This window comes from Macrosteles quadrilineatus, unplaced genomic scaffold (assembly GCF_028750875.1).
Source record: "Macrosteles quadrilineatus isolate MER2022 unplaced genomic scaffold, UCM_ALF_1.0 Scaffold_9__3_contigs__length_116548681, whole genome shotgun sequence".
Lineage (NCBI taxonomy): Eukaryota > Metazoa > Arthropoda > Insecta > Hemiptera > Cicadellidae > Macrosteles > Macrosteles quadrilineatus.
The window spans coordinates 106654713-106667351 of NW_026542602.1; the positions used below are offsets into that span (position 1 = coordinate 106654713).

The 12639-nt window shown below is 38.6% G+C and overlaps 1 protein-coding gene across 1 annotated transcript; it reads left to right on the forward strand.

Annotated features, from left to right (window-relative positions):
• The first annotated feature begins 5551 nt into the window (after positions 1-5551).
• LOC129003710 (uncharacterized) lies at positions 5552-12064 on the forward strand. The gene is made up of 4 exons (XM_054432007.1): positions 5552-5686; positions 6695-6896; positions 7352-9142; positions 11757-12064. The coding sequence occupies exons 1-4, from the start codon at positions 5552-5554 to the stop codon at positions 12062-12064; spliced, it is 2436 nt and encodes an 811-aa protein (XP_054287982.1).
• Positions 12065-12639: the final 575 nt, after the last annotated feature.

The window sequence follows — 12639 nt, forward strand, 5'->3', positions numbered from 1 at the left end:
CTAGGCTATACAATGTATGCATGAGTTGTCTTCTTGCTGACGCAGCAGCAGTGTTTCATCATTGCAATGTTTTGTTTTTGAAAACAATCGCCACTTGTTTGATCAATGAAACGGAAACTCTCTATTGAAGTGCCTGTCATGAATAGATTGTTTTGTTTTTTTCAGCTTAACTGTGGAAATATGTATCAAACCATCTCAGAACATATACTGTACCGTATAACTTTACAATCTGAAAAAAAAGATATACGTCTAATAACACTAGTAATAATATATTTACACTTATTGAGCGGAGCGAGCGAAGCGAGCGAAGCTCTTATATTTCGACTTTTATGCATTTCGTAATACGCAAACTCCTACTAGACGGCTGAATCAATCGTTTTCAAATTTTGGATGGTGATAAATACCATATCGGTGAGTGCCAACATCTATATGGCGTTAAAAATAACTCTCAGGAATCCGCCCCACTGGGTCTCAAAGTTTCAATGTAATCCTTATGGAAGCAGTATTTGACACATAAACAAAGACATATGATCAGCTGTTGGCTTTTGAATGCAGCAGATGAAGAAATAGCTGATAGCATAATTCCACAGATATTAGAACAGAAACGGTATGAATCATAAATATAATCAAATGACGACACTAGCTTGAGGTCCGTGACGTAGGAAGTGCTAAAGGAAGTACTAAAGGTGAGCAGTCTGGAGTGTGGAAACTGTTTAATGACGATTAGATTTAGGTATCTGCATTCCTAAAATTCTATGGGAAGGGAGGAAAACAGGTCCACGACGTAGGAAGTGGTGAAGGAAGTACGAAAGGTGAGCAGTCTGGAGTGTGGGAACTGTTTTTGACCATTAGATTATAAGGCATTTGCAATCATAAAATGTTATGGAAAGTGAGGGAAACAGGTCCGTGGCGTTAAAAGTGGCGGAGGAAGTAGTAAAGGTGAGCGGTCGGAGTGTTGGAACTGTTTATGACCATTAGATTAAGGCATTTGCAATCCTATGATGCTATGGGAAGGGAGGGAAACAGGTCCGCTACGTAGGAAGTGGTAAAGGAAGTAGTAAATACGAGCAGTCCGGAGTGTGGGAACTGTTTATGACGATTAGATTTAGGTATCTGCATTCCTAAAATTCTATGGGAAGGGAGGAAAACGGTTCCACGACGTAGGAAGTGGTGAAGGAAGTACGAAAGGTGAGCAGTCTGGAGTGTGGGAACTGTTTATGACCATTAGATTAAGGCATTTGCAATCATAAAATGTTATGGAAAGTGAGGGAAACAGGTCCGTGGCGTTAAAAGTGGCGAAGGAAGTAGTAAAGGTGAGCGGTCGGGAGTGTTGGAACTATTTATGACCATTAGATTAAGGCATTTGCAATCCTATGATGCTATGGGAAGGGAGGGAAACAGGTCCGCTACGTAGGAAGTGGTAAAGGAAGTAGTAAATACGAGCAGTCCGGAGTGTGGGAACTGTTTATGACCATTAGATTAAGGTATCTGCAATCATAAAATGCTATGGGAAGGAAGGTAAACAGGTCTGTGACGTAGGAAGTGGTGAAGGAAGTTGTAAATGCGAGCAGTCCGGAGTGTGGGAACTGTTTATTACCATTAGATTAAGGCATTGCAATCCTATGATGCTATGGGAAGGGAGGGGAACAGGTCTGCTACGTAGGAAGTGGTGAAGGAAGTAGTAAAGGCGAGCAGTCCGGAGAGTGGGAACCGTTTATCACGATTAGATTTAGGTATCTGCATTCTAAAAATTATAAGGGAAGGGAGGTAAACAGGGTTGTGGCGTAAGAAGTAGCGAAGGAAGTAGTAAAGGCGAGCAGTCCGGAGTGTTGGAACTGTTTATGACGATTAGATTAAGGTATCTGCAATCATAAAATGCTATGGGAAGGGAGGTAAACAGGTCCGTGACGTAGGAAGTGGTGAAGGAAGTAGTAAATACGAGTAGTCTGGAGAGTGGGAACTGTTTATGACCATTAGATTAAGGTATCTGCAATCCTAAAATGCTATTGGAAGGGAGGAAAACGGGTCCGCGACGTAGGAAGTGATGAAGGAAGTAGTCAAGGCAAGCTGTCCGGAGTGTGGGAACTGGTTATGACGATTAGATTGAGGTATCTGCAATCATAAAATGTCATGGGAAGGGAGGAAAACAGGTCCACGATGTAGGAAGTGGTGAAGGAAGTAGTCAAGGCAAGCTGTCCGGAGTGTGGGAACTGTTTATGACCATTGGATCAAGGTATCTGCAATCCTAAAATGCTATGGGAAGGGAGGTAAACAGGTCTGTGACGTAGGAAGTGGTGAAGGAAGTAGTAAATGCGAGCAGTCCGGAGTGTGGGAACTGTTTATGACGATTCGATTAAGGGATCTGCAATCCTAAAATGCTATGGGAAGGGAGAGAAAAGGTCCGAGAAGTATGAAGTGGTGAAGGCAGTCGTCAAGGTGAGCTGTCCGGAGTGTGGGATCTGTTTATGACGATTAGATTAAGGTATCTACAATCTTAAAATTCTATGGGAAGAGAGGGAATTAGGTCCGCGACGTAAGAAGAGGTGAAGGAAGTAGTAAGGTGAGCAGTGTGGAGTGTGGGGAATGTTTGTGGCAATTAGATTAACGTATCTAAAATACTAAATTGCTATGGAAAGTGGTGAAAACAGGTCCACGATGTAGGAAATGGCTTAGAAAGTAGTAAAGTATGAGCATAGTGTGAAAACTGTCTGTGGTAGTTAGATTGATGTATCTTTAATCCAAAAACGCTATGAGAAGGGAAGGAAACAAGTCTCTGACGTAGGAAATGGTGAAGGAAGTAGTAAGGCTTGCAGTGCAGAGTGTGGGAACTATCTTTGGCAATTACATTAATGTATCTGCAATCCTAAAATGCTATGGGAAGAGAGGGAAACAGGTCCACGACGTTGAGGGTGGTGAAGGAAGTAGTAAAGGTGAGCGTGTTGAGTGTGGGAATGGATTAATGTATCTGCAATGCTAAAAGGCTATGGGTAGAGACTGTAGACTGTAGGTTAAAATAACTACGAAGCACGAATCGATACATATTTCGGTTTTTTCTAGTAATCGTGCATATTTCGATTCATGCAATCGTTTACAATATAGAAATTTACAACTGAGTTGACAACAGCTGATTTTTACTCCATAGAGGATACAAACTATTTTTACTTCCTAAAGAGTAAAAATGCTACTTTAGACCCGCAACGCATGCTTTAAAAACAACTGGTATTACTGTAGTATGACCAAAACAATATAATATAAACTCTTGATGGCTCCGCTCAATTTTGTGGATGCCTCTGCAAACGCCACCTAGTACTGTTGACTCACAAGACGGCATATAATGGATACTCCAATCATCATCAGACCCAATAGGCAAAACTAAAACTATCCTATCCTATCTATCTATTTATACTCTTATACAGTATGAGCAATGTTTGATTGTATGTATGTATGCTTGCTTTCTTGCACAAAGAAATCGAAAACTACTTCGACGATTTCCTTAAAACGTTGTTAATAATTTATTTAATTTAGCTTAAGACTTGACTTTGTCTATTGCCGTAAAGCTTAAGGAAATGAAATATTCTGATTTATATAATATATATATTTATTTATTTATTTATTTATTTATTTATTTTAGATCAATGGAGAGAGTATAATTGATCTGTGCATAAAAGAAATAAGAAGCCACTTGCCACTTGCCTCATATTTATACAATAATAATATACCAATAATAATAATAATAATATACCAAATCATTAGGTATTTTTGTTTGATAGTGCATTTGTTATGCCAGTAGGATACAATGGGTTTTAAGGATGATGTGGATTATTAATGAAATACCCCCGCCGCAGCAAACCTGCCGACTAAGCGAATTTCCATTTGTCTGAATTGATTTTCAGTTAAATATATTTTAATAACATTAGGTTTAACGAGTACCTAGGTTTGCTGCTACAAGGAAACTAATAAAGTGTGTTTTTGAGTAAAATATTGATAGCTTAGTACAAAATAAATACATTTGCCAAGTTTGATCAAAATATATCCATAAACAAGCAAACTACAACATTTGACAATATTCTCCATAAGAATAACGTGGGAATTTTAAATTTACAATTTTTTTAATTTTCTCCGTTACTAATAATCAAACAAAAATACTTTTATATACTAAATTATTTGTTTTTTTAAGCTCTTTAAAAAGGTCTAAAGAGAAATCGGGAAGTTTTGTGTTTTGAGGGTCAAAAGTGAGAAAAACCAATTTTTACTCCATAAAACCCCCCGTAAAGCCCCGTTCCCATGGTCCGATCGTGCTGGTTCGCGAACTCATTCAAGTTTATCCCGCTTTACACCTTTAAACCAAATTTCATCAAAATCGGACAAAAATTACTCAAGTTATCGCGTTCACGGACGTGTATATATATATATAAGTCTATATATATATATACATATATAAAAATTTGAACGAATGGTGTTTTTGGCCTCTGGGGACATCAAAATGAAAAAGTAAATCGGTCCCGGGTCTAGGTCTTACTGTGCCACCTACGGTAATAGCTACTTCCCTATAGGGAAATTCGCTAAAACGAAGGAAAGCTGTTCATACAATAAGTAGTAAGCCCGATAATAAGAGGGGGAAGGAAGGGGCGATCTAATCTAGTGATAACTTCGGTTGCCGAGGTCCAAGGTTCAAGTCCTGCCAATCATTATGGATTTTATCTAAGTGATAATGCCACGACCTTCTATGCCTAACTTGAAGTAGGCTAATATGAAAAAGGTTCCGGAAAAGGACTATTGTCTTAAGCTATGGTTCCGCAGACTGCGGAACTTCCGCCGTGCGGTGCGTAATTTTCCGCTGCGAAAAATTACGCAGCATAAATCTGGAGGGGTGGTTCCACTGCCTGCGGAAATAACGTTGCGAAAATTCAGTTCTGTCCAAACTAGCGACGAGTATGGAACACAAATAGAATACCATTTATACCATAAAATAATATTAGGTAATATTCAGACTTAACTATTTTTAATTGTGGTTACTTTTATTGTAAACTGATGTTAAAACTAGTTCTTAAAAATTACCTTATTAATTTTGTATGAGGATGGTGATAGTAAACATAAATAAAATAATAATTCGGACTTAAATTGTAGTTTTATTAATACACGAATAAATATACAAGCCCCAAAAAAGAATAAGGTTATTGAAATAATGTTAGGAAACTAAATTGATCGGTCACGATATGGCTCTTCTCCGCTGGCGGAATCCGCACTGCACTGCTCTCAGACCAGTATGATTTGTCCGCCATGCGGAACCGAAAATTCGGGATGCGGAAACGCTCGTCAGTGGAACCACACACATGGGAACTCCATTAAACCAGTGTGTGATAATATTTTTATACATATGAACTGTTATTATTCCTTACTGTATTTATGAATTTATTTATTGTCTCACAGTTGTTCTTTGTTTACTATTTACATTTGTATGTTGACTTCAGAGTTTATTAAAACCTATCATTAGGTCTATTCATAATGAGTTTTATTTGCACTTCAATTTAATAAACTCTTTTCACAAGTCATGGACAAACTCCTCAAGCCTGACCGATTTGATGTAGAGCCAGAAAGTGATGGTGCAGAAGAACAATGGCTGCATTGGTACCAGACTTTTACCAACTTCCTTGAGGAATGTGACTCTAATGCAACAAATGAAAAGGTAAAACTACGTTTACTTGTTAATCACATTAGTCCATCTGTCTACAAATACATCTCTGGAGCTACAAAATTTGATGAAGCTATAGCTATTTTAAAAGAACTCTATATCCGTCCTAAGAATGAGATTTATTCCAGACATCTTCTAGCAACTCGTTTTCAGAAGTCAGGGGAATCAGTTGACCAATATTTACAAGCTTTGAAAGATTTAAGTAAACCTTGTAATTTTTCCCAAGTTTCTGCAGAACAAAATAAAAATGACTATATTCGTGATGCATTTATCAGAGGTTTTATTTCCCCAGTTATCCGACAAAGACTTCTAGAAAATAAAACATTAACTTTGAATGAGGCTTTTGAGAAAGCTAGAGTTTTGGAATTAGCTCAGTATCAATCAGAATATTATAACAAGCAACATTCTCAATTAAATTGCATACAACATTCTACTACTTCAGAACCAGAATCTGTCAAAAGTAACATGTCCTCAAATAATGCAGAGGAAACTTGTTTATCAGCCACTTCCTGGAAATGTTATTTCTGTGGTTCCAGTAAAAAACATACTAGAAGTGAATGTCCTGCTGCAAATCATATTTGTCATTCTTGTGGCAAGAAAGGACATTTCATGATGGTTTGTAAGTCAGGAAGTAATTCATTACCTCCTACAAAACTTGACTCTAAAAAAACTTTCAGCAAAAATCCAGCTACATGTGCAGCTGCACCTAAATCTTTATCTAAATCTACTATTACGATTGAAGTAAATGGGATTAAAACTAATGCCTTAGTTGATACTGGTAGTTCGGAAACATTTATTAGTAAATCTCTAGTAGAAAAGAGGGGAATAACAATTTTTCCAACCACCGTTAGTGTTACTATGGCTTCTACTTCTTATCAACCAGTTACAGCTGGCTACAGTCTTGTTGATTTGTCGATTCAAGGTCATATTTACAACAAAACTAAACTCCTTGTTTTAGACGGCTTATGCGCTGATGTTGTCTTAGGACATGACATTTTCAAGGAACACTCAAGCGTTGAAGTCTCATTTGGGGGTAAGAAACCTACGCTGAAGGTGTGCGGACTTACAGCAGCTAAGGTTGCACCCGTCCACGTGTTTTCAAACTTAACTCTTGACTGTAGACCTATTGCAGTTAAGTCACGACGTTATTCAGAAGAAGATTCGAAATTCATAAAAGAAGAAACTGAACGCTTGTTGAAAGAGGGTATCATTGAACCAAGCACTTCACCTTGGAGAGCACAAGTACTTGTAGTTAAAGGTGAAACAAAAAAGAAGCGAATGTGCATTGATTATTCCCAAACAATAAATCGATTCACTCAACTTGACGCCTACCCACTTCCCAGAGTTGAAGATGCGTCGTTAACAAAGTTTCAAAGTTCAGTGTTTTTAGCACTATTGACCTTAAGAGTGCTTACCATCAAATACAAATTGAAAATGAAGAACGAATATATACAGCATTTGAAGCCTGTGGGCGCCTTTACCAATTTTGCAGAATTCCTTTTGGTGTTACGAATGGCGTCTCCTGTTTCCAAAGAGAAATTGATTCAATCATACAAAAAGAAGGACTTGAATGCACTGTAGCTTACCTGGACGATGTAACAGTTGGAGGGAGGAATAAAGATGAACATGATACAAATTTGAACAAGTTTTTTGATGTAGCCAAGAAGTACAACTTAACTCTGAACATGGAAAAATGCTCTTTTGCACAAGACAAAATCCATCTGTTAGGATATGTAATAACAAAGAACGAAATCCGTCCTGATCCAGACCGTCTTCAGCCGCTCTTGAAACTACCACTTCCTCATGATGGCCAATCATTGCGTCGAACCATGGGCATGTTCGCTCATTATTCAGACTTTATCAAGAGTTTTTCAGAGAAGATTCAGCCCCTTTCATCGACTAAAAGTTTTCCATTATCAGAAGAAGCAATTAACTCCTTCAATGAATTGAAAAATGAAATAGTAACTGCAACTAAAGCCCCAATCCAAAATGACATACCATTTACAGTTGAGACCGATGCATCTGAGTTTGCAATCGGCTCAACCTTGTCACAAGCAGGACGTCCAGTAGCTTTTTATTCGAAAACATTATCAAAATCTGAAAAGAACCATTCTTCTGTTGAAAAAGAAGCTCAAGCAATCGTAGAATCTCTTAAGAAGTGGAGACACTATCTTATTGGCCGGCCATTCCTACTCATTACAGACCAAAGATCAGTTTCTTTCATGTTTGACAATAAAAGATTTGGAAAAATAAAGAATGAAAAGATACAACGTTGGCGTTTAGAACTGTCTTGTTTCAAGTATGATATCGTATATCGACCAGGCAAGGAAAATGGAGTTGCAGACACCATGTCACGATTGTGTGGAACGATTTGTGGTCGTCCAAACTTAAATGATATCCACACGAGCCTGTGTCACCCGGGAGTGACAAGATTTTACCACTGGATTAGATCGAAAAACTTACCTTTTTCACTGGAAGAAGTTCGTCGTACTACAGCTCAATGTCGAATTTGTGCTGAACTTAAGCCTAGGTTTTGTAAATATGAAGGTACGTTAATCAAAGCTACAGCACCTTTTGAGCGACTAAACTTAGACTTTAAAGGACCAATTCCAAGTGCTACGCAAAATAAATACATATTAACTGTTGTAGACGAGTATTCACGATATCCATTTGCTTTCCCCTGTAGAGACATGACTTCCAGTACCGTGATTGAGAAACTGAAAGAAATGTTTACAATTTTTGGTATGCCTTCATTCATTCATTCAGACCGAGGAACGTCATTAATGTCAGACGAATTAAAGTCTTTCTTACAAACTCATGGTGTTGCGTCAAGCCACTCTTCTGCTTATAATCCTAGAGGGAATGGCCAAGTAGAGAGATTCAATGGCACTATATGGAAGACTGTTATGCTTGCCCTCAGAACCCAAGACCTACCCGTAAAGTATTGGGAATCAGTTCTTCCTGAAGCACTTCACTCAATAAGATCATTATTATGTACATCAACCAATACAACACCTCATGAACTGATGTTTAAGCACCCCAGAAGATCGTATTATGGAGGTTCAGTTCCAAGCTGGCTGTCACAACCCGGCCCAGTGCTGTTGAGAAAGCACAACAGGCCCAGCAAGTATGACTCACTTGTAGAAGAGGTAGAACTTATTCAAGCAAATCCAGGTTATGCTCATGTGAAACTCCCAAATGGACAAGAGAAGACAGTATCCATAAGAGATCTGGCCCCAGCACCTGGACAATCATCTTTAGAAACAGACTACCAATTGCCAGAAACATGTGGAAATGAACAAGTTATTCAAGAACCGGAGGTTTCATTTGATCAAGAACAAGTTGAAAATGATTCTAGTGGGACATTAAGTGACACGAATGTACCAGTTGAACATGCAAACAGTTCTTGCAAAGACTCAAGTTCAGTGCCTTCCAAAACGCATCCACAGCGTATACGGCAAAGACCTTACTATCTAAAAGACTACGTCTCGTTTTAGGGTGGGAAGAATGTGATAATATTTTTATACATATGAACTGTTATTATTCCTTACTGTATTTATGAATTTATTTATTGTCTCACAGTTGTTCTTTGTTTACTATTTACATTTGTATGTTGACTTCAGAGTTTATTAAAACCTATCATTAGGTCTATTCATAATGAGTTTTATTTGCACTTCTTTGTAATTCCGCAGCGGAAAAAATCGCACCGCACGGTGGAGATTCCGCATCCTGTGGAACCATAGCTTAAGTATGATAATGTGTTACAAAAAGTAAATGAAACATTTTATAAAATGAAAACAATCTCATATTTTACCTTTAAGTGAAGCATAGCATATAAGTAATCTCTAAATTTATTCTCTAATAAAATGAGTACGAAGGAAAATAATAAGATAATTGTAAAGGTTTAATTGAAAGCAAAAACAACCCTGTTTGTTCGTAGTCAGGTAATTCTTGTCATCCCTAAGCCCCTAGGGAAACATCAACCTTTAACCAAGCTGGTATTTAAATTATCTCACAAAATAACTTGTTTTTAGCGAATTCCACTATAGGGATGTAGCTATTGCCGTAGGTGGCACGGTAAGACACAATAGTACCGATTTAGTGGTAGTTTTATAAAATACTAGCTGCTGTACCTAGGTATCTATATTCTGTGGTTGTCACGCTGGTGGAGTAATAACAATGCAATATAAACAGAAAATAAAACCAATGGAAGAAATTCCAATCACATGTTTTATTTACAGCGTAGGATGAAAATAGAAAAGGTGGTCTGTACATTACATATTTTTGGTAGGGTTTTTGACCACTGTACGACCTCTTAGTTCATATTATTTTGTTAGCCGTTTTAACTACACAAGCTGATTTTATGATATTCAATAGCATTAAAAATCTATAAGGTTTACCGACAGGGTGCAGCACTATTTTTTGCATTTATGACAACGGCTAATTTGAACCAAGCAGCATCAAAAAGCTGTGATACACAATGAGAACTATACTTTTTTCAATTGTTTAGAAGCAGTGGAAGAACATTATGGCTATGGTAGATGAGCTATACTATAGTATACCGTAAATTAAAATAACCACATATTCTTAAACCGTGTCCTCTCCCATTGCAAACGCAGAGCACGAGTATAACTTCAATAAGCATTTTATACTTATACGCCAACCCCGTACGAAGGACGGGTACTCTGTTGGTCGATATATATATAACAAACAAAGTCGTGTTAGTTACACCGAAGATTACTTAAATGCTTTTGGTTACACCACTTTTAACTCAAGAACGGCCGGACCTATTTTATTGATCTTTGATTTGTTTTATTCGTCTTTGTCTCGATTAAAATATAGGCATATTCAATTTTGTATTTAACCTTAGGGCTTAGCCAGTGGCTTAGCCCCACTGGCCTGTAAAGTTTGTATGTTATGCTTATGGAGAGCTATTGGAAGAATTTAAATAAACAAATATATTCATTGAAGTCAGCTGTAAATACTTTAATTTGACAGTTCAAAGAGCGGAGGTTAAGAGGTACAGGTTCTGCTCCCGAGATTAAGCAGGCAGCTCGATGCTGGAACGACAACATTCATTCCTTTCTCGAATCACAGAACTACTGTTGTCAATCTCTAAGTATGATCCATGTATATATTAAGAAGTCTAATGATTTTCTTATTGTTATATTGGTTTACATGTTGATGATTTTTTTCAACTCGGTCGATGGAACTTGTAAACTTAAGTTGCAATTGCTATTTCAAGATGAGAGATCTTGGCGCTAATACTTTAATACTTTCTTATGAAATGGCGACCATACAATGTAGGTATTTTAAGCCAAGTATGAATGAAGATGAGTGTAGGATGAGTGGCGCGATCTTGTAGTCTTGTTAGTGGCTAAGGCCGACATTTCTTAGACACAGCTGTTAATTAATAGCCCAACAGCTAATGGCAACTAAGGGACCTACAGTTTATAGTGGAATCCGAACCACGTTATTTCCTTGGTATATACGAATTGGTCTAATTATCAGGATAGTACTGCGGATAGTCGTAATACTCACTAGTGCGGACGTTAATCCACACCAGGGAGTATCCCATCCACAGTGCATACCTATAAATATCCACAATCCGTGACCTCCTAGTAGCTGGATTACAGGACGACGCCACCCGTCCCAGTCAAGTCAGCTATTAAAGAGTGCCTTGGAATGAGGGTAACTAGAAATAGAAAGGAAGATTAAATTAAATTAGACCAAAAATCGTATGTCAAAGATATTATTGATAAACTAAAAATGAGCTAATGTAATTCTTTAGCCACCCCTGTTTGTGTGTCACACAAATTGTCCAAATCCGAGACACCTAATGAAAATGATCTTCATAAAAAATTAATTGGTGCCTTAATGTATGTATCGGTATGTACACGTCCTGATATAAGTTACGCTGTAAGCGATTTAAGCCAGTTTAACAGCTGTAATGACGACAAGCATTTAGTTGCTGCTAAAAGAGCAATTAGACATTCCATCCCAATGTTAAAGTTGTAGCCAAGTTTTTAATAAAATTTGTCTTAATGATGTGAGCCACCTACAGATTGCGCTGATCTAAATTACTCGGCTGGCAAATTCCTCGAGAGGTTGATCCGTTCCCAGCTGAATTCAACCGTGGTCGCTGCGAGGGACCTGTACCCTCGTCAGGATGGATTCAGGATGTGGCGATCTACGGTTGACGCTATTGAGGAGGTGAGGCAAGCCGTGGTGAGATCTGAGGATTTTAACTACTACTCTCGTAGGGTTCAGGGTTGTGCTGCTCGTACACTCGATGTGCGAAACGCATTTAATTCTGTGAGGTGGTGTGGTATGCTGGACGCTCTGAAGAACACCTTCCACGTTCCGGCATAAGTTTATGTGCATCATAGAGGATTATCTCCGGTTCCGCCTCCTCATGTATGACACTACGGAAGGCCCGCGGACGATGAGTGTCACTTCTGGTGCCGCCCAAGGTTCCATACTCGGCCGAGACCTCTGGAAAGTTTCTTATGACAGCCTTCTGATGTCTGAAATGCCTGAGGAAACTGATTTGGTTGGGTACGCAGACGACGTTGCTGCACGAAGCGTTGAGCTGACTCAGCTAAAAAGCTGAACCGAGTTATGCGTACCATAAACGCATGGATGTCAGACCAAGCTAACACTCGCTCGCTATGAGCAAAACCGAGATCGCGATTTTGACAAAAAACGGATTGACACCATTGTGCCTTTGAGGGTGGGGGCCATCAAAGTCCAAACCGTTCGTACTGCCAAGTATCTTGGGGTCATGGTGGACAGCATGCTTAGCTTGCGGGCTCAGATCTTCCGTACGATGGACTAGGCCGCTAGGGTTGTTTCTTCTCTTAGCCGGTTTATGAGCAATGCCGGAAGGAGGGCCTCGGTCCAGTCGTAGAAGGCTTTATAATGTCTTCGGTCCAGCCCGTACTCTT